The sequence below is a fragment of the Callionymus lyra genome, chromosome 16 (genome assembly GCF_982586985.1).
Source record: "Callionymus lyra chromosome 16, fCalLyr1.hap1.1, whole genome shotgun sequence".
NCBI lineage: Eukaryota > Metazoa > Chordata > Actinopteri > Syngnathiformes > Callionymidae > Callionymus > Callionymus lyra.
The window spans coordinates 13,923,579-13,945,934 of record NC_141833.1 but is presented as its reverse complement, the minus strand read 5'-3'; the positions used below and the strand labels follow the sequence as shown (position 1 = coordinate 13,945,934).

At 39.6% G+C, this 22,356-nt stretch overlaps 2 protein-coding genes across 5 annotated transcripts; one reads left to right on the top strand and one right to left on the bottom strand.

Annotated features, from left to right (window-relative positions):
• Positions 1-3,595: 3,595 nt before the first annotated feature.
• psma8 (proteasome 20S subunit alpha 8) lies at positions 3,596-8,398 on the bottom strand. Its single transcript, XM_087811451.1, has 7 exons — positions 8,190-8,398; positions 6,823-6,949; positions 6,547-6,671; positions 6,276-6,398; positions 6,058-6,177; positions 3,918-3,980; positions 3,596-3,849 (listed from the first exon to the last, which is right to left on the bottom strand). The coding sequence occupies exons 1-7, from the start codon at positions 8,289-8,291 to the stop codon at positions 3,754-3,756; spliced, it is 756 nt and encodes a 251-aa protein (XP_087667577.1). The 5' UTR covers positions 8,292-8,398; the 3' UTR covers positions 3,596-3,753.
• Positions 8,399-9,610: 1,212 nt separating this feature from the next.
• ss18 (SS18 subunit of BAF chromatin remodeling complex) lies at positions 9,611-17,319 on the top strand. 4 transcript variants are annotated; one of them, XM_087810724.1, is made up of 11 exons: positions 9,611-9,770; positions 10,173-10,249; positions 10,330-10,414; positions 11,696-11,852; positions 13,215-13,445; positions 13,512-13,682; positions 13,981-14,058; positions 15,072-15,194; positions 15,656-15,786; positions 16,371-16,433; positions 17,072-17,207. In XM_087810724.1, exons 1-10 carry the CDS (start codon positions 9,702-9,704, stop codon positions 16,386-16,388), a joined length of 1,140 nt encoding a protein of 379 aa, XP_087666850.1. In that variant the 5' UTR covers positions 9,611-9,701; the 3' UTR covers positions 16,389-16,433; positions 17,072-17,207. The 4 variants fall into 4 exon arrangements, with proteins under 4 accessions (XP_087666850.1, XP_087666849.1, XP_087666848.1 ...); XM_087810723.1 differs by lacking the exon at positions 16,371-16,433 and having other exon boundaries at positions 15,072-15,188; positions 17,072-17,319; XM_087810722.1 differs by lacking the exon at positions 16,371-16,433 and having other exon boundaries at positions 17,072-17,319.
• The last annotated feature ends 5,037 nt before the right edge of the window (positions 17,320-22,356 follow it).

The following is a 22,356-nucleotide window of genomic DNA, read 5'->3' as shown; positions in this document are numbered from 1 at the left end:
CAACATTTTAGATAACAACACTCTATGGGTTCAGTATCAGTCATGATATGATGTAGAATAAGATTATACATTTTTATCAGTGGCCGCGTGATATAATGTCTCGTTGTAAGGGGCCGTCAGAACAAAAACAGCAGAATAAAAAAGAAAAATAAACCCAAATATGTCATTTAAATTCTCATAAACCATTTTAAATTATGTAAAAAAAATCTATTTTTCTATTAAATATATATGGGGCAATAAATATTTGCAAAAAGGAGAAAGAATAATACAATAATTAAGACTAAATAAAACCGATGGCTGACATTTTCTACATGTTGTACTTGGATCAGTCTTACTCACTTAAATGCAGTTAAAGGGAGGCTGACCTGGGTCTGATGAAGAATGTATATGTAGGTGAAGGAGAGAATCTTTAACATTTTAATTATAAATAATAATAGGAATCATATTAGAAAAAATCTGACTGAAGCAGGGGTCACCAACATGGAGTTTTTATCCATCCATCCATCCGTCTAACTTTTATTGTTTGATTTTTCGTTTCCTTTCTTGTTTCCATAGTCGTAAAATATTGAAGGATAATTCATAATTATATATATAATGTGTGTACAAAAGTGATTGAAGCCCTACATGGTGTCCTACAGTGCTTACAACAATAAAAGTATCATAATAATCTTGGAAAATAAATCATGTTTTATTACAATAGAAATTAGGGTTTGATCACGTATAAACCTCAGATATCTGGATACTGAAACTATAATTGATACCTTTTTTTAGCATTTGAAACATAAATTGTCTAAAGAGCCCAAAGGGACAGCAGATGACAGAACTCACTTGCACAATACTTTTAAAAAGAAAGTCCGAAATTTAGATTAAATCGATCAAAATGTCGTTCCTGAAGATTAAATTTAACCTTTTTTTTTAATCATTCTATGACTTCTGACTCTGAATGCATCCCATAATGTGCCTGATAAATATAATTGAATTTAAGAAATTATGATGATATAAACTTTTCTCTTCCTTTATCAATACATTTTTCCTGAAAACTTTTATAATCATTTGTATATTGTATCATATTATTCTTTGGCAGTTTACTCGTTTATCCTCATTCAATTAAGAAAACTTGTATAAGTACGATCTGTCTTCATAGTAATACTAGTTGACTATCTTAAAATGTTATTAAATGATGATGAATCTGATTTATACTTTAAATTCCTCACAGCACCTTAACGTATCATCGCGATTTTTTACGGAAAACACATATTCGCGCAGTTAGCTTAGCATGCTAACTCAACGTACACAGGTTCTCCACTTAGAAATAAAGGAAATAACTTTGAGAATTTCTCTTTACTGGAGAAATTGTTCCCTTTTGAGCTTCATCAAACTATCATCTTCATATTTACTGCTACCAAGAACACGGCCAAGTGTGTTATTACCGTTTCAAAATGGCCAAAAATGCGTGAAAAGGTTTCATCAATATGTGTACAAGTGTGTTGGTTACCTGATCCCCAAATGCATGACCAGGTTTATGAATGCGTGACTCAATGTATATATAATAAAAACAATGTGTATAAATATAAAAACACCACCTGCTGGTGGGACTGCATCATCACAACAAATTCACACGCACTTACAGATACAGATTAAATCGTAACGGCAGAAGGACTTTTGGAAAATTCTCTTGGTAAACAGTTTTTTAAATGCTATTAACAACAGGTTTTAAACATTCATAGTTTTCAGGGTTTTTCATTTGTTGATCAAGGTACAGATATGTGTATATTGTTTTCACAAATTTGTGAGTGTTTTGAAACAATAATAACCCCATACATATGGGTGTTTTTTTGCGTCACTTTTGCTGCATCTGACCAAAATCATTTGTTTCCTCTTCAACGTTTCATCTCGAAAACCCTGTATTTGGGTTGAAAGTTCTCGATATTCAATGGCGGGGGTCCGGACGACCAATCTTCGCGTCTCAATGACAAAAACGGGCGACAAAAGTGCAATCGCTCCCGTCAGGCCTTGGTTGTGCGTCGACTCAGGAAAATCCTGGCCGGAGGAGACGAGTCTAAATGAAGGACTTTACCATTCACCATTATGTCTTTGGTGAGAGTCACAGGCACCCCCCCCCCCCCCTCTACACCCCTCAAGGGTTGAAGGGGGGGTCTTCATAGCGACACAACTTTTCAAAGGCTCCAGATTAAAGTCAGTGAAAGTTTCCCACTGGGGTCTGAGGCCAGGATCCCATTAAGCAGCCCGACCGCACCGCCGGCCATAATTGTGTCGTCCAGAATTCAGAGCAGTGGTTGCTTGATAAGCGAATTTAAAGTGATTTCTTTTTCTTTTTTTGCTCCTCACTTTTTCTTTAAATGATACAAACTGGGTGCAGACTGGTGCCCCATTAGATGTCCATCACTACTGTCTTCTAAGTGGTACTTTAACCCCCCCCCTCCCCCGCCCCCACCATCACCTCAATAGCCAGGATAGACAGAAAGCTGAGAAATGGAAACATTTCAGTTTATAGCTCACTATACTGCCCCAGAGATCTCCTTTAAACTGTAGCCCATAATGATCGACGACACCACGTTTACTCTTTTCTTTTCTTCTTTCTTTCTTTTTAAACATTTGTTTAGTGTGTATTCGCCGCACATAGTGAGACTTGAGATGAGAACAGATGTTTATCATTAAACATTACAAATTAAACTGTTTTTAAAGGCAATTGTGTGACTTTCTATCATGTAAAATAATGCTTAACACCTGTTTAAGAACTCAAGTACCAACTGGTGATACATTTGACTCAATCGTTAAAAGTTAAAAATACAAACGTTATTGTTCTGTTGCATTTAAAAAAACAATTACTCTCCATCATAACTACAATCCACTTACATAAATGAGAACATTTTATTCTTAAACATCAGACATTGTACATCTGTATCTGGTGAGGCCAAGATGTTTTACTTTCATCATTTTAGAATAACGAAATTAATGATAGTATTTGTTGTCTTTACACTGAAATGAAACAATTTTTGCAGGACTTTTAAACAGTCATTTGAAAAGTTCTTGTTCTCAAAAATCGTGCAATAGAATCCTCAGGATCAGATTTAAAGTTGTACTGGATCAAGAGATCGAAACTAGAATTTTTTTTTTATGAAACGCAAGTCATATTTTTGTTGTCAAGTCACAAAACGAAGCCTGTTTTTTTATAACATAGCATTCATTAATAACATTTTATCACAACGGTTTTTATTTTAATGACTTCATACCACACAATAAGACTTGCAGTGGCTTTGCTGCTTTAAGAAGTCGTGTGGTATAAATCTCAGATGCAGTGGTTTATGTGTACATGATTTGTGTAATGTTTTCATGTTCGGTTCACAAGATACTGCAGAGCTCACTCTTTAGAAATTGTAGATCCTGATATTCAAGACTCCCAGTCATTCTCACTGAGCAGCTTTTCCTGTCTCCCAAGTTAACTTTGCTGCCACCTACAGGCCGACAAAAGACTCTCCGTTGCACCGCTAAGAAAACGATAAATAATGTCACCATTTTATCTTTTGATATCTTTACTACCAGATTGTGGCTAAAAAAAACAAAACAACAGTCGTTACAAACAAGTCAGCTTTATTGAGTAATGATTTGAGTCTGGATCCATGGAAACTGCCGATACAGAGGTATACTGAGTTTGACACGAGAGCACTTAAACCACCACCCGCTCGCTCACCCAAGTGCAATAGAAAAGAAAGATGTTTTTTTTAAACAGACTCAAGTGGACTTCTTTTGTTTCTTTTTCTCCGCCTCCTCCTCTTTTTCCTTCTCGATCTCGGCCACCAGGGTCTCGATCTCCTTGGATTCCAAAATCTGTCCGACAAAGTTTTACAAGTTAAAACCAGTGGATGACGAATGAACAACAGAATCTCAGTTTTTACCTTCAGAGGTTGATTCCTTCTGATCACAGCAAGTTCAATATTTTTTCCTCCAGATTGAACCACCTTTGACAGGAGTAAAGATTTATTAACACATTTAATAGGAATTTTTTAATACTACTGCCCTAATACAGTATTTTCTGTGCCTCTCCGAGTACTACAGCGGAGCCTCTGGAAGTACTACAGCGGAGCCTCTGGAAGTACTACTGGGGAGCCTCTAGAAGTACTACTGGGGAGCCTCTAGAAGTACTACTGGGGAGCCTCTAGAAGTACTACTGGGAAGCCTCTAGAAGTACTACTGGGGAGCCTCTAGAAGTACTACTGGGGAGCCTCTAGAAGTACTACTGGGGAGCCTCTAGAAGTACTACTGGGGAGCCTCTAGAAGTACTACTGGGGAGCCTCTAGAAGTAGTACCGCGGAGCCTCTCGGAGTACTACCGCGGAGCCTCCCGGAGTACTACCGCGGAGCCTCCCGGAGTACTACCGCGGAGTCTCTCGGAGTACTACTGCGGAGCCTCTAGAAGTAGTAGCGCAGAGCCTCCCGGAGTACTACCGCGGAGCCTCCCGGAGTACTACCGCGGAGCCTCCCGGAGTACTACCGCGGAGCCTCCCGGAGTACTACCGCGGAGTCTCTCGGAGTACTACCGCGGAGTCTCTCGGAGTACTACCGCGGAGTCTCTCGGAGTACTACCGCGGAGCCTCTGGAAGTACTACAGCGGAGCCTCTGGAAGTACTACCGCGGAGCCTCTGGAAGTAGTACCGCGGAGCCTCTGGAAGTAGTACCGCGGAGCCTCTGGAAGTAGTACCGCGGAGCCTCTGGAAGTAGTACCGCGGAGCCTCTGGAAGTAGTACCGCGGAGCCTCTGGAAGTAGTACCGCGGAGCCTCTCGGAGTACTACCGCGGAGCCTCTCGGAGTACTACTGCGGAGCCTCTCGGAGTACTACTGCGGAGCCTCTCGGAGCCTCTCGGAGCCTCTCGGAGTACTACTGGGGAGCATCTGGAAGTACTACCGGGGAGCCTCTTGCATAAATACTGAGAAGTATTTATCGAAATATATAAATTGCCAAAAATCCAAATTAGAAGTACTACTGGGGAGCCTCTAGAAGTACTACTGGGGAGCCTCTAGAAGTACTACTGGGGAGCCTCTAGAAGTAGTACCGCGGAGCCTCTCGGAGTACTACCGCGGAGCCTCTCGGAGTACTACCGCGGAGCCTCTCGGAGTACTACTGCGGAGGCTCTCGGAGCCTCTCGGAGCCTCTCGGAGTACTACTGGGGAGCATCTGGAAGTACTACCGGGGAGCCTCTTGCATAAATACTGAGAAGTATTTATCGAAATATATAAATTGCCAAAAATCCAAATTAGAAGTACTACTGGGGAGCCTCTAGAAGTACTACTGGGGAGCCTCTAGAAGTACTACTGGGGAGCCTCTAGAAGTAGTACCGCGGAGCCTCTCGGAGTACTACCGCGGAGCCTCCCGGAGTACTACTGCGGAGTCTCTCGGAGTACTACTGCGGAGCCTCTAGAAGTACTACCGCGGAGCCTCCCGGAGTACTACCGCGGAGCCTCCCGGAGTACTACCGCGGAGCCTCCCGGAGTACTACCGCGGAGCCTCCCGGAGTACTACCGCGGAGTCTCTCGGAGTACTACCGCGGAGTCTCTCGGAGTACTACCGCGGAGCCTCTGGAAGTACTACAGCGGAGCCTCTGGAAGTACTACAGCGGAGCCTCTGGAAGTAGTACCGCGGAGCCTCTGGAAGTAGTACCGCGGAGCCTCTGGAAGTAGTACCGCGGAGCCTCTGGAAGTAGTACCGCGGAGCCTCTCGGAGTACTACCGCGGAGCCTCTCGGAGTACTACCGCGGAGCCTCTCGGAGTACTACTGCGGAGCCTCTCGGAGTACTACTGCGGAGCCTCTCGGAGCCTCTCGGAGTACTACTGCGGAGCCTCTCGGAGCCTCTCGGAGTACTACTGGGGAGCATCTGGAAGTACTACCGGGGAGCCTCTTGCATAAATACTGAGAAGTATTTATCGAAATATATAAATTGCCAAAGATCCAATTAAAAGTAGAAACAAAATGTATTTCGTCTCCTGAGATGATGAAATTAAGTCGTTTTTTAATCATAACGTGACGCCAACTTGAACTCACCTCCAGCAGAGCTTTGATGGCGAGCTTGATGGTCTCGTTGTCACCTGCGATGGCTTCATCAGTGTAGTTCTTCTCCAGGAACTCTCTTACCGTTTTAGCACTGCGGCCAATCGCATTAGCCTGAAGACACGGACGCACAAGAAGAACAAGAATAAGTGACGATTGCATGTAAATGTTGCCTGAATAATGACAACAAAAAAAAAGCTGACGTCTCTGACCTTCCAGGCGTGGTAGGTTCCTGAGGGGTCAGTTTGGTACAACCGAGGAGTCCCATCGTAGTCGAAGCCGACGATCAATGCAGAGATGCCGAACGGTCTGCGGCCATTGCTCTGAGTGTAGCGCTAGAAATATGAAGGAAAAAAAAAGCACATGAGGATTTATGAGTAACAAGTGTGGACCCACTGCTTACATATAGTCTAGCATTACATTCAGCGTGATAACGTGCACATGTATGAAGGGTTTGCCAAGAATAAAAAATGAAGTAAAAACCTGTTTCAGTGTTGCAATGAAGCGTGTGATGTATTCAACGGTGACTGGGTCCTCAACAGTTAGCCTGTGGCTCTGGCATTCAACGCGCGCTCTGTTAATGACAATCCTGGCATCTGCTGTCAGACCTAAGAAGTTTTGAAGAAAAATACATCAGTTTTACAGGTAAATACAATTTCATGATCCTCGTTTCATCAAAAAACGGAAGCACATGCGAGTTCTAAATAGTAACTTGCTGATCCATGAGTATTATCAGGGTCATATTTGAAAGTAATGTACCTGCAAATGCCATGCAGACGTGCTCGTCCAAGGCGCAGATCTTGCGAACCGTTCTTTCCTCCTGCAACTTAGCTACAGACTTCTTCTCCACACCGAGAACGACGATGTCTTTGCCTCGGATTCCCACCTGGAGAAGGATTAAAAAAAAAACAAGTTTAATAAACACAACAGAATGTAAAAAAAAAAACGAGTGTGTAAGGCTTCACATTGAATTTACAATATTTCATTTTATTTATGATATGCCTAAAATAACTGACAGTTTTTTGTTTTCATAAGACAGTTTAAAGTCTAGTTCTGTCGATTATTATTTTTTTTAAATAAGATATGGATCAGTGAAACAGGCTTGGCGCTTAAATGCATGAATTTTATTTACAAACATCTATAAAATGTGTTATTATTTGTACATACAAAATAAATAGAAAAATAAATAACATAACAAAAGATAGAGATAATATAAGGTAAGGTAAGGTAGAACTTTATTGATCCCTCAGGGAGAACAAAACACTGTAGTTCAAAAAATGAGTAGGAAGAAGTATAAATATATATTTTAATTTCCTGCCTTCCAACCTTAATTTCATCACAACATATTAACATAAAGATATCAATAAAATACATAATATATATGAACAAATAGCAGTATAAATAAAGCTTACCTACACATATATTTCGTCTTGCATTATCTATATTACACAACATGATATAGTAAATTATATATTCATAGACTAAGCAGATATCCATAAATACATAATATATACTGATACATTATCCCCGTATATATAAAATATACCAATTTAATTTCAATATAACCATAAACACTATTCCTTTCCTATATTTATTCTTCCTCGTCCTCAGTTTTCACACTTTCTCTTCCATACACTTGTTTTAATATATATATATATATATATATATATATATATATATATATATATATATATATATATATATATGTTGTACCTTTTTGTAAACAAATTTGTACTTTTTTTGTACGTTTTATTTCGGTTTCACAAAGTCGATCCACAACTAGATACGCACATGCATCCAAACCAAAAGCGGATTTTTTTTTTAATCTAAACAGACTTTAAATCCAAACTGGATTTATTTCTACTTTTATTGAAAATGACGTTGTAACCACAACTAGGACTAGCATGATATCGAAACCATTGTGAGCATGACACAGCATCAAATGTTTAGTCACGCTGTCTTACGTTAAACATGTAATATCGACACACAAAATATAAGAATAAACGTATATTTAAAAAAGATGCTTCTTAACACGAGTTAACTTTACACAAAGAACGAGCTGGAGGGTGAAGTTGTGTGAATGGAGGAGCAGCTAGCTAGTGCTTCACTTTCATTTCACTACTCACCGCGGTGGAGCCTTTCTTCACCGCCTCCTGTGCATACTCCACCTGGAAGAGATGCCCGTCAGGGGAGAATACTGTGATCGCTCTGTCGTATCTCGCCGCCATCGCCCCTCAAGACGAGTTTAAATCACGAAGAGAAGAGAAACTTTGACGCAAATGACTCAGCTAGTTAGCTTAAGCTCCTGAAGCACAAGCTGTTCCGTCTGTGTAGCAACGCATGCGCAATGACCTTCGAACCGGAAGATATAAAATCTACCACCGGGGATTTTTTTTATTTATTTATTATACGAAACAAAACAATTAGTCATGTCTTATTCCTAGAAGAAAAATGATATATATGACACATATTATTTATTATTTATCGCAAAGTATCGCAAAAAGAAAAAAGAAAACATAAATCGTAAATAAAAATTTCGACTAAGGGAAATATTTAAAAGAAAAGTAAAATAAAAGGGGATTTAGAGCTATTTTTTCAAAGTGAGCTTCTATTAAGCATTTTTTACATCCATGCACTTTAAAGACGGAAGTAATATCAAAACTCCTTATGGAATAAGAAAAGGGGTGTTATAAAAAAAAAAGAAAGAATTATCTATTATCGTGGATAAACCAGAATGATGAACGTCTTGATGTTAATGGGTTCTATTTTCTAACAACAGACCATATTGATGAATTTAAGGTAAGGTAAGGTAGAACTTTATTGATCCCTCAGGAGGTCTCCTTCGGGAAATTGTTTTTTTTCCAATAGCCACAGCAAATAACAGCATTTTTTCATAAAAAATAAATAAAATAAAATAAGAACAAGAACAAAGATAAATAAAGAGAAAGAACAAGATGACCTTCATGATTTTCATTCTTCGTTATATTGGAAGCAATAAAAAGTCGTGAAAATGATCCCAAAAAAACCCAATGGATATTGCAGTAAACATTATCTTAGAATAATATTAATAAAAAAAAGAGAGAGGTTAGGATTTTAAAAAAAAAATCAGATCTATCACCAAAACTGTTTAATGAATGTATTCACAAATTAATTTTCGATCGATTTTTATTTATTTATTATTATTTAATGTTTTAAATAAGAAATACATCCGAATAAGCGTCTCTCGGTAAATTAATTTTAAACGATTCCAACGCAAGTGCAACTACAGGTTCTCCCCATCGTGTCGTGTAGTCCATTTCCTGTGTTCTGTGGGCGATACCATTAAACGAGATCGGTGGTGAACAAGTCAACGAAATGAAGTATACATCACCAATAGTCGTTACCGGTAGATCCTGACTATACAATTCGGATTATAAAATCACGTATGATCCATTTACAGTCATATTCGGGGAGATAATAAAATATATCGGGATTTTACTTCGAACTAAATTCAACCTCCCCCCCCTTAAACGGACGACGGCATTTTGAAATCGCGTCCTATTCTGAAGCGTTTCATCTGAAGCTCCAGTGATTCCAGTGAGCGCGGCTACTCTTTTCTATTTATGCCCTAGTTCCGCCCGTTGCTTCTGGTTTCTAGCATGTCGGTGGCGTTTGCACCTCACAGGCAGAGGGGGAAGGCGGACATCACGCCCGCAGGAATACAAAAGGTAATTCATCTTTTTGAGAGCGTGTCGCGGAATGGAGGCTGCTGTGTGGGGAGCTAGCATGATGCTGTTAGCATGCGAGCTAACCGCAGCAACAGTCCATGTCCGACCGAGAAACGGATCGGAAACAACGAGGGTCAAAGCGCGGCGAATACGAAACTCCCGCGGACCTCCCACCTCACACGCCACCGATTTATAAGAAAAACATTAAATTATTCTGTCCTCCATTAATAAAGGCCTCTGGTAATAGCTAGCTTTGTGGAGCTAGCAGGCAATATGCGTCTTTTGTTTGCTAGAAACGACCTCTCGCATCACATCTGCCTCCCCAATGTTCCCCTTAAAAGTATTTTCATAAACATGTCTCTTTTAACAATTGTTTAAATATTCGTATTTTTTTTGTTACAGTTACTTGATGAAAACAACCAACTAATTCAGTGTATAATGGACTACCAGAGCAAAGGCAAGACAGCGGAGTGTTCACAGTAAGTGTGGTCAAAAGTATTGTATTTATATATAAATATTATTTTTGTCCAGCTTTAACCAAATGTTTTTTTATTCACAGATACCAGCAGATGCTTCATAGAAATCTAGTGTATCTGGCAACGATAGCAGACTCCAATCAAAACATGCAGTCACTTCTCCCCGCAGTGAGTTTTCACTTGTAATATTAATGTTTCTTCTTAACTATAATCCACATGTGTTTTTTTAAGTTTAAGTGTCTGTTATGTATTTGCTGAACAGTATACATTGTTCCAGAGTATCCTTAAATAGTCTAAAGGCATTACATTTAGAAATCCAAAAAAATAAGATCTTTATAAGCATTAAACTGCCTTAAAATCTAATTTTCAAAAGTCTTAAAAATCTCAAAATATGATCAGTAAAATACTAGTTAGTTTCACGTCTAAAAATATCCGGTAACTTTTATTTATCTGATCTTTATTTAATATTTTTGAATGCAAATTGCCCGTCAAACCAAACATTTTTTGGTATTTATTGGCAGAACAAAAGAGACGGGAGTATTTTTTTCAAAACTACACGATCGAGGGAAAGTTTTTCAGCTGACTTTAGAAGTAATGTTTGTTTAATAAATGGTCACTTCCTATATAAAATTCCTCGGGCTATTAAATTGTAGGGCATCGTGGGCAGGAGTGGAGCGAAAGTATCTGGGTGTTCTGTTCTATGTTAGTCTTTGTATCCTTTGTCTTTTGTTATTTTTCTTTGATCTATGTTCTTTATCTTTAGACTTAGATTGTATCATCTTGTTCTTTCTCTTTATTTCTATTTGTTCTTGTTCTTATTTATTTTTTTTTTTTTTTTTTTGTGAAAAATTGCTGTATTTGCTGTGGCTATTGGAAAAAAAACAATTTCTTATATCTTATATATATATTATATAATCAATAACTTCTACCTTACCTTAGTCCCTGAACCTTTGTAATAACTGTGGTGTCATTATTATTTATTTTACAATTCTTGTAAATTGTCGCGTTGGTCTTTATTTTTATTTCAAAAACTTTTTAAAGGTCTTGAATTTAACTTGCGTTGTGCAGTAGAAACTCTGTTACAGGTATTCTACACTGTTTTGTTGTTACCAAAATGAATATCCTGCTCCATTTCTTATTTTTCACTAAGAACATTTTTTTTTAACTGAAACTTTAACTATTGCTTTGTGTTCTTACCGTGATGAAATAGTTTTACACATATTATATTTTTCATCTATTCATGATTGTTGTATAATAAATCTTAATTTATTAAAAATGTTAACCATTAGAATCTATTTCTATGGATATGATCAGGTTTTGTAAAAAGACAAAATTCTCCAATTCATTGGCTGTAGATTATTATTATTATTACATTTTCATCGCCACAATAGAAACTATTGATTTCAGCTGTTTCTGTTTCACATAATAATCATGGTTTTTCTCTGACAGCCGCCAACTCAGAACATGCCCATGGGTCCTGGTGGAATGAACCAGAGTGGTCCACCCAATCAGCCCCCCCACGGTCACAACATGCCCTCAGAAGGTATGGTTAGTGGTGGACCCCCTGCTCCACATATGCAGACCCAAATGAACGGACAGATGGCTGGTAAGTGACCCTTCCTCATCTTGCTAATTTGCTTTTTTTCCCCACATCTCCCTTCCGTCCGTCTCTCAGCCGGGTTGCCTAGCAACACCACACTGCTGTGAGGAGAGTTGCTATGCTGAAGGATGATGTCACCTTTTTTGGCAGCGGTCCAAACACAGTTCTTCTTTCCTCACTTTGAGAATGTGTTATCTTGAAATTCAGTGCATCGATGGATAACTTATAAGTATCAGTAATGGCTGCTTTGTTACAAAACTTTTTGTTTAGGTATCAACTTATGTTAATTAGTAGAGTTGTGTATTGGCACGATGCATAACACATTACATGGGCAATTATACAATATTGTGCGATACTTTAGAGTAGTAAGTAATTATTATTTGTAACGTAAACTTAACTAGTAACTTAAGAACAACAATATATTTTAAAAATCGCTCGAGTACTTGACTCTGGTGTTGCAGGATTTACAGACCACATGACGCCAAAGATCAGCTGGAGCCTACTGTATCCTCTCATCCTCAGGCATCGCAGGCATCGTAATAAAAATGTATCCAGCGTACAATTACACTGGAATTTACATACTTATATTTATGTCGACACTTTGATGTATAAACTGAATATTTGGTTTAAGATTTAAAGAAAAAGGTTCATGTATTTTTTGGTAACCTAGAGATGTTTTACTTTTACCCCCGGTCTTCTTATTATGTTAAAGTAGTAACTGCAACAAAAAGTAAATTTCCCCTTCATGGGCAAGTAAAGTATTTCTGAACTAACACTGAATATTTGCATGTTAACTGTTTAATAAAGAAATCTAATTATGTTACTTTACACACACCGTAAAAAAATGTATATCATAAAATGAAATATTTTGGTTAAAAAAAACCCCCATGAATCCAGTGCTGTTGAATATCGATAGTGTCGTTAAAAATAATATTATATATATCGGTGTGTCTATATTTCCTCACACCCCAAATGGTTATTTGAAAAGTATAAAATATAAATGAGTAGTTGTTAAAAACTCGTAGTTATAAAATTGGATACTATGATTGCCATATTTAATTTCTGAAATTGTGTGTTTTGTTATGTTAATAGAGTGATTTATTTATTAAGGTTACTGTTGATATGTTTTAGAAATGAACTGTATTGAGGCATTTTGTAATTACTTTCGCTGAGGCTTTTTTAAATTGCCAATCATTTAAATAAAGTATACTTGTTTTTAAATTAGAAAAAAAACTACTTGTGCATGTGTGTGTTTACGCAAGTATTAGTTTCTCTTAGAATGAGTCTTTCCCACTTTGAAAACATACCAGACACTCTGTAATGTACCTTCTATTGTGCATTTAAAAATAAGTTGTTGTTTTCTCTCAGGTCCCAATCACATGCCGATGCAAGGTCCAGGTCCGGGCCCCAACCAACCTCCCAACATGCCGAGCGGCTCCATGAACATGCCCCCCAACAGCCACGGGTCGATGGGTGGTTACAATCACGCGGTCCCGTCCTCCCAGGGCATCCCAGCACAAAGCCAAATGAACATGACTCAGGGCCAGCCCATGGGCAACTATGGACCCCGGCCGAGTATGAACATGCAACCCAACCAAGGTAAAGACCCCCTTAATCGTTGGTGAAATACTGTTTTGTTTTACGGCTTAAATCGTGCGACTTCAGGACCCATGATGCACCAGCAGCCTCCCTCCCAGCAGTATAACATGCCCCCCGGTGGTGGCGGGCAGCACTATCAAGGCCAACAGACCCCGATGGGAATGATGGGTCAGGTCAACCAGGGGAATCACGTAATGGGGCAGAGACCGATGCCCCCTTACAGGCCCCCCCAGCAAGGTAGACTAAACCACCGTGTGTTTGTCAAAGTGTGCAAGTTGTGAGTTTCACTATTCTTCTCCCCTAACCCACTTTCTTTCACACCTTTATTCAAGTTCACCTTGATTTATTCTTCCTTCCACATCACTTCCTCACCAACACCTTTGCTGATTCGACTTGTTACCTTTAAAAAAAAAAAAAAAAGGCGCCAAAATTAAATCAGTGGCAGCAGGGAATCCATCCTCTCCTCCCCTTCACACATCCGATCCAACAACACGTTGAATCTACTTGTGTGTATGTTGTGTGTATGTGTATGTAGGACCCCCTCAGCAGTACCCAGGGCAGGAAGACTACTATGGGGACCAGTACAGTCACGCAGGACAGGGAGCCTCGGAAGGTAGGAGAACCCTCCTGTCACAAGAGACTCCCCCCAAAACAACAAGACCCGGGAGATGTGTTGAGACACAAGACGACGACAAAGACACTGTGACGACAAAAAAATTAAAAAAAAAAACTTCATTATTTCTGGGAACTTAAAATGGCTTTGGGTCTGATTATATTACTGGCAACCAAAAGTTGATCAACTGATTTATTTCGCCATATTTTTGAACTCCAATGTTCATCTCGCTGACGGCATTTCATTTATATCTCTATCAAAAAAAGAGGTTAAATCTGTCAAATCTATAGTTTTTCTCATGCGTTTTCCCACCAATAAAAACACCTGCAATTATCATTTTATTATTTTATTAAAGGCTTCATTAATGGTGAAAAGTGAAGTAAGATCTACAGCGATAGTCGTCAGTTATTAAATACAAGTTCACAAAATGAGGCAAAGTCCTTTGTCGATTCGAGTCAATTTGATACATTTGTCAAGTTGATTCATTTAAAAACAGTCTGTGAGTATCAATTATTTAAGTCATTTGGCAATTTCCAACTCCTTACTTCTACCTCTTCTTCTTCAAAAGACTTTATTATACTTCAATATCTCTCTCTCTTCTGGCTCGTGAGAACTAACTGAATATCAAACTGAAGCGTTTTGTCTCTAGAACGACTAATATTACTGTAGAAAACCTGATTAACATTTGACTCCTTTGCCTCTTTGTTCGATTAACATTTGTTTTCGTTGCCCCCTCCTCCTTTACTGCACTGTTTCCTTTGACCTTTTCATGCACAGAGTATATTGTTTCTTTTTTTAAGATCCAATTTTGAGCGATGCTTCACTTGGTTTTTGTATATTATTGTTATTTAACACTAAAGTATGAGTGTGTGTGTGTTCAATTTATTTGAGTTAAAAGTAATACTGTGAAAGTTTTTTTTTGTTGTTGCGATTTCTAATCTTTTTGTGTAATTTAAAATGTTTTGATACGTAGGATTGTTTTTGTTGACAACATTCGATGTGGTCTCGTGAAGGTAACGCCCAGTACGGCCAACAACAAGAAGCGTATCAACAAGGCCCCCCCCAGCAGCAGGGCTACCCCCCCCAGCAGCAGTACCCTGGTCAGCAAGGATATCCTCCACAACAACAAGGTTATGGTGAGTTTAATTACTATTAGATAAGAGTATCGTTTAGCTTTTTCAAACGCGGAGCCGACATGGTGCATGAACCGCTGCTAAAGAATAGAAAAACAAGCTATTTTTCGGAATTAAATGCATTTTTGTAACATTTTAAACGGGTATCAATTGAAACCGACTTTATTCGGGACTATATTTTGTGTGATAGTCAACAAGAATGAGGAAAAAAAACATTGAATCTGATGTAAGAATGGAATAAAAGCCAGTTTTACAAATATTATATGAGGAAATGTATTAAGGGAAGAAAAACCCTTATTAAATTCTTTAGGTTCTTTATTGCATTTGTGTCAAGATGCTAATGTTTATGTCCGAACCGGTGCCTTTATGGTACCAGAGTATCTCAAGTCTCTAGTATGTTCGATGCAACTTTTCCGTTTTCCCTTCTGTTTTTTTAACATTATTTCAAACGTTACCCTATCCAGGCCCCACCCAAACTGGCCCAGGGCAGTACCCCAACTACCCCCAGGGCCAGGGCCAGCAGTACGGGGGCTATCGCCCGCCGCAGCCCGGACCCCCTCAAGGCCAGCAGCAGCGCCCTTATGGCTACGATCAGGTGAGTATGGCTACGAGCAGCGAGAAGAAGCAGATCTGAGTAGCAGTGATCCTTGTTTCCATCCTCTTAGATGTTAGTGTAGGGCTGCCCCTGGCCTTTTTTCTTATTATTATGATATCTTTTGTGTATTGATATTGTGTGATTTTGATCAATCATACAAAGGCTTTAAAAGATTTTTTCGTTTACTTGTATTAATCTCTATAATCTCTCTCTATATACTCCTTAAAATCCTGATCACATACAGGTGAAGTACAGCGGGGGGGCGGCCCTACAACTCGGATGATGTCATAGATAAACTAGAGTAACAGAAGTGAGCATGCTCTCATCGCTTTTTTTTTTTTATGTTTTAGCATTGTACGTTTCATGTGTAAAGTGTTCTGTAACCTTTATTATGCTGACAAACATCGCATGGCAGTCCAAGGCAAAATATTGAGGGGTTATGATTCGTCCTCCTTGTAAAAAAAAAAAAAAGTTTCTGAGAGTGTTTTGTCAAAAGGAGGATCCGTTTGTTGCCCTTTGTCTTGCCTGTGGCCTCGTGTGAGGACCACAGCTACACTTTGATATCTTTATCTTTGAATGTTCAGGCGCACATGAGGAAATAAAGACCCGGGGAATTGAACCCCTGACTAGATCTATAACAAGCAAAGGTAATGGTTGCTGTGAAGACCTCAACGTCCAATCTAGACGTTTTGACCACTTAGACCTAATTTATTTTTCATTTCTTCTGTCTTTTTTTTTCTTTTTTAGATGATCTTTTCATTCGTCTTCTTTTCTATTTTTACTTTTTTAAATGGTTAAAAATAATTCCTGTTTTTTTGTTTTGTTTTAAACACTTTATTTTGTTGGCTATCAGGGGTCGAATAGAAAAAGTCATGAGGTCCACGAACACAGCATGCTTTAGTTTGCATCGAGACGCTCCAGGCTCAGGCATGGATGTCAATCTATCGTTTAAAAAAGAAAAAGACGAGCGTGATTTCTTATTCGTTCTTAATAAGCACTATCTTCGACCCCTGTTTTTATTTATATATATCATGTTTTAATCGATTAGTGGTGTCCTCGCACTGAATTCTACCTCAGTAGCCAATAAAAAACGCCTGCTACTGCTCAGTTAGAATTTAGAGCTGTAAGGCCATGCCGCCACCTGCTGGTCGATACCGTTAATTGCAACTGTAGATCGTGTTTTTGATTGATTTAGATCTTTATCTTGTTGATTCTTCTTGTTTTGTAGTTATAAAAATAAACACATTATTGTCACCCCCCCCCCTTTCCTCCCTCCCCCCTACAGGGCCAATATGGGAATTACCAACAATGAGAAAAATGGTCTGATCATCCCAAACAACTCTGCTCTGATATCCTTCCGAGCTCCGACTCGAGCTCTGATCGGGCGCTTTTTCAGCTCGCCGAGGTCCGCAGACACGACAACATCGACAAAAAAACAACTCACATTCCCCCGACCCCGTCTCGCCCCGAGCGACTAGCTGTAAAACGTGTCATTTCATGGGTAATAAATGTATCGATCATACGAAAAAAAAATGGACACCTAGAGAGCAATGCCTTAAAAATGGAACTGCCTTATCGTCTAGCATTGCCGATTGTGAAACGGGGCTCTTTCCGGATATCAGAGATACAAACGTGTAGAGCACGATGGGGGGGTTCATTCTACCGTGGCGAGTTCTCCTTCAGCTTCCTGTTCACAAGAAGCAATAAAAAGCCAGCAGTTGCGGGGAACAAACGCGTCGCTCACTTCCTCGCTACATCGTGGTACATGTCTCATTGTGATCATGTAAAAAATGTATTCTATTCTTTCTAGAGCAAGATAACTTTGTATGAGACATTGCAGCCTAGTCCTAAAGTTGTGTTGTTTTATTTCTGATGTGTATGTGTCAAAAGTGTTTTTTTGGTTTTGTTTTTTTTTACTACGATGATCCCGACAAAGCGCCAACTTTGCTATTGTTTTCTGTAGTAGCTTTAAATCTCCACCGTACGTCGTGGCGTTTTCAGACGCCATCTGCCGACGGTTTAACGGCCATGTTAGGATCCAAATTGTCTGTCCTTGGACCTCTGCTCGAACTCATCCGGTCGAGCGACTCTAATAAAACACCTTTTTTTATTTTGTGTGTTTTTGACGCTGTCAGAGTCGTGTCGTTCGAACGGCGTCCTCTGTGCTATTGAAGGATTCACTGTTCGAATAATGTACCATAAGATGTGAAAAATGTCCTGAAATTTTACAGTAAAGACTGGTTGTGCAGTTTTGTTCGATCACTGGTTTGGTCCTTTTTATTTTTTTATTTTCATTTTTTTTGTGGTGCGTTCTTTCTGGACCCTGTATGTGCAGAGGCATGACAGAGGAGGGCGATGACGGTCCCTGGTATTATTTATGTGGCTGTTTCTAATGTTTTTGCATTTCTGCACACATCTCTGTGGTGGCCACGTTCGTGTCTTGGTAATGTAAAACTGTACATTATAATAAATTGGAGAAAATCTTTAATATATATTTGGATTTGTGTTATTTTAAAGTTGGTGATAATGTTGCCATGAAGTCTCTTTCAGTTTCTGTCGCGCGTCTACACCGAATTCTTGACGTTTTCACTGCCTTTAAAGCCTGAACGAGCCGAAAACGACACGTTGTTTCCTCGGGATAAATCTCTTTCTAGGGGGCTTTGCAAGAACTGGCATCAACCATTCTTTATATGATGTCCATGATCCCTTGCATACGCAGATTTCTTCTTACAATGTTTGCTGTCGAGTCCAAATTTCTTTGCCAGTTGGTAAAGTTTTCCCAAATGTTGCATCTAGCACGGTCTTGACTGTAGATGTGTCTCAAATCGCATACTTGCGTACTTAAACTTAGTATTTTTAGTGCATAAGTGCGTCTCAATTCTTAGTATGCGAAATGAAGTGCTCCATGCACACTAAATTGTCACTAAAATGCACACAAAACTGATTATGGATCGATGGACACTTTCTACCCTGAACGGCTCAATCTTAGGAACTAGACGTTGTAAACAGAAGTTACGTCATATATATATATACATATATTTATATATATATATACTTACAGGTGCATTTTCAGCCAGCAGTAGGAGGGTGACACGTCTTCGGTGCTGATGCCGGCGTAAATATCTCGCAAATATTTAGTTTCTCAAATATCTTGATCCAAACTTGCAAACAAGCTGCCAGCAGGTGTCGATAGTGTTCCTACAGCTGGTTGAAATCATCGTAAATAGTAGTAGAAGAAGAAGCTGTTGCGTCATTTCCTGTTAGCGCGTAGCGGCAGTGTTTGATTTGAGACATACTTTCTGTTGAGTATTTGCGTACTAGTTGGTACGTACACTATCCTGATGCATACTCACCAGTGCACTAAGAAGTATGCGATTTGAGACACAGCACTAGAGTTAGTGGTAAACGCTAGCTAACTAGCTAGCCTATTGCTTCTGCTAACGAGACGACGAGATTAGTTTAAATTTAGCCAACCATCCTTTTTTTGGTTGGACATAAAACATAAAATTACACAACGATATCAAGCACACTATAAATTTAAAGCTCTCAAAAAACATACCATTCGTCCAGTCCGTGGTCTTTAACTTCGTGACCTCCTGGTTACACCTTTTGCATTATGGGTTACTCCGTCACTGAGTGTTGTCACTCTCTGACCCAGTGACCATCGGTCGGTCAACTTGAAGTTTAATAGTCCTCGGCTTGCTCGGAACCACATTGTACGCAGGTACTAAAAAAAAAAAGGACCGGCTTCGTGGTACCGTGCCAGTGGCTACACGACACAAACCGGGCTAAAGGGCCACCAGTGTAACTGTAGTTTCTAAGTGATTTAGAGTTCGACCTCTGTCTAACGCCCTAATTCCAAACGTAGTTTGGTCTCAAATTCCAGCAGCAGGTTGATGTTTATCACATCCTCCCATGTCCATCCCATAATGACCCCCCCCCACCTGCCGTGTCCAGATTTATCCGGGCGGGTTCAGGGCACATTTTACACCCAAAATTACCTTCCGTCTCCCCCTCTCTCCCCCCAACCCTGTCCCCCTCCGGAGAGGCAGAGGGACTACCTGTCACATGGACGGGAAGTGATACAGATGGTGCGCCAGATGTGCGGCTGGAGCTCGTGATGGGAGACCGTCGAGAGGGTCCGCGGTCGGTGTGCGTCTGCTTCGGATGATGGGTGTTGCTGCGTGGAGGCCCCTCCGAGGAGGGAGGCGGTGGAAGGAATATTGGTGAACTTTTTTCTCTCTCGTGTTCTATTTCTTAACGTCACCCCCCCCCCTGTATTTGGGGTTTTGAGTCGCGGGCTCACCTCGCCGTCCTGCTGCTCCACAGCTGGTTCGCCCCACCCTTCCCAGCTGCCACTGGGGCTCCCCCAGGTCCCGCTGGCTGGCAGAGCCTGGGTTTTTTTTTCGGGCGCACCCCCACCAGCTCTCCCCGGCAGATGCTGCCCTCAGCTGAGCCCTCGCAGAAGGTATTGGGGTCGGACAAAGTCACTCCTCCTGTGACTGTCGGGGGGCCGGTCAGGGTTTAGGATGGAGAGGTGGACTCAGAAGTGCGTGAAGGATCTTTTACAACATTTAAATTCCTTTAAAGACAAATCAATTGTTAGTAAATATTTGTGTATTGATTATTCTTCACCTTAAACACTGCCTCTTTAAATGTTACCCCCTTTTTCATGTCCTTGTTTTGATGCATTTCTCTCGTGAACAATTAAGATTGATCCCACTTAAACATCGAGGTGGAAACACTACCATCTAGTGGAGGGAGGCTGTCATTTCGCATGTCAGGCGTCAACGTAAATATACTTTTGGCTCAATGTAGGCTTGAAATTAAACTATTAAATAATGCTCCATTCAAATAAAAGTCCATTATATGTAATATTATTCAAGAAAAAAGTATTTAATTTTAAAGTTAGGAATATATTAATGCAACTTAATGTTTTTTCCCTGTTAAACTAAGCCAACCCACATTAATTTAAATCCCTTATCACTCCAACATGTACCAGGGAGATGAGTCACAATATCTCCATTAAATACCTTTTTTTTCAGGTAACCTTGCATAATTTAAATAAACAAGTGGCACCTGTTTTTAAATATGAGATATTTGACAGTTATAAAATGACACATGAAATACTATACACTTGAAACTTTAAGTTAAGAAACATTTAGTCTTTGGAAGTATGTGTAAGTGTGTATTTTGAAAGTATAGTATAGCTCAAAGGTGGGGAATTAAATTTCCCCAGTGGGCGACATTGTGAGGGGATGTCAAGCCAAATGAAATAAAGAAACAGAACCGTGGGAAAGAAAATAAATCGTTGTTATATGTTATTATAATTATTTTGAGGAAGAAAAAAGCCTCACAAAAAGGAAGAAATGCCTAAATCGAAAACATGTTGTGTTGTTTAAATAAACAATAAAAATACTTGCAAAATAAAATTGTTTAATTTCTATACAATACAATCATACTTTGGCCCACAGTCGCATTTTTCCCAGGTTTGATATGTTCTTTGTATAAAAGGTCAAATGTACTTTTTAGTATAAAATGGCATGATCTCATCATTCAAATATGTGTCTTTAAAATATATTTCATTTATTGACCCTAATTAAATCTTGAATGAAACAAAAGCAAACAGACCAAACCCTTTTAAAAATATTCAACCTTCTCGTTTTCCCACCGACTGATCCGACAGCAGAGTTTTTTAAAAAGGCGGACGATTATCACCTTTAATATTTTTGATAATTAGAATTCCGGGCACCTTTCAAAAGAGGCACCTCGACACCGAGCGTCAAATGACATTGTGATCATCGCTAGCAGGCACGAATGTGATCTCTCCCTCACTCTCCGACTCCCCCCTTTCACTCTCTCATTGCCCCACTCTCGGTGTGACAGAGCGTCTATGGGGAGGTATAAGAGGTAGTTATGGGGGGAATGCAGCAGCCTCCACAGTTTAATTGGAGATGTGTCACACTAAATAAATGGTGCAAAAACAAGTGCTGACTGGAGGCTTGAGGGAGGGGCCCTGGGGAGGCTGCCTGTTTTATTGGGCAGGAGCTTTGCACCGCTCCAGGGTGAAACGGGGCTATGCTCTGCTTAGATACCCTCAAACCACTCCTCAAGACTACTGGGGAGTAGTTTGTTTCGCTTGCACCTGCAAAAAAACATTTTTTTCATAACTTGGCGACCCAATTATAAATCCTGCAAAATGAAACATGTCAATGCAGAAATCTAATAGTTATCACTGATTCACTTTGTTGCCGTATTTGTGTCGTTCACGTGGCCACATGGGCATCCAACCAAAGAGGCCAAGGTTGGTAAATGTTCATGGTGTTGACCTATAAGGAGGCAGATGTTTAGGATATAGATGCAACAATTGTACAGAGACATCCGATAAGAGTGAAACTGATGTTGAAGGATGGAAATTTGATTGCATTATTCGTCGAAGTAAGACAGATCGAGCCAACAATGAAGTGCAACACATCATCTTATACGTCCTGTTAAAGACCATTTGTTAAAGCAGGACTATGTAGTTTGGGTACCTTAATATCTTTGTACTAAAATAACTTGTAATGACAC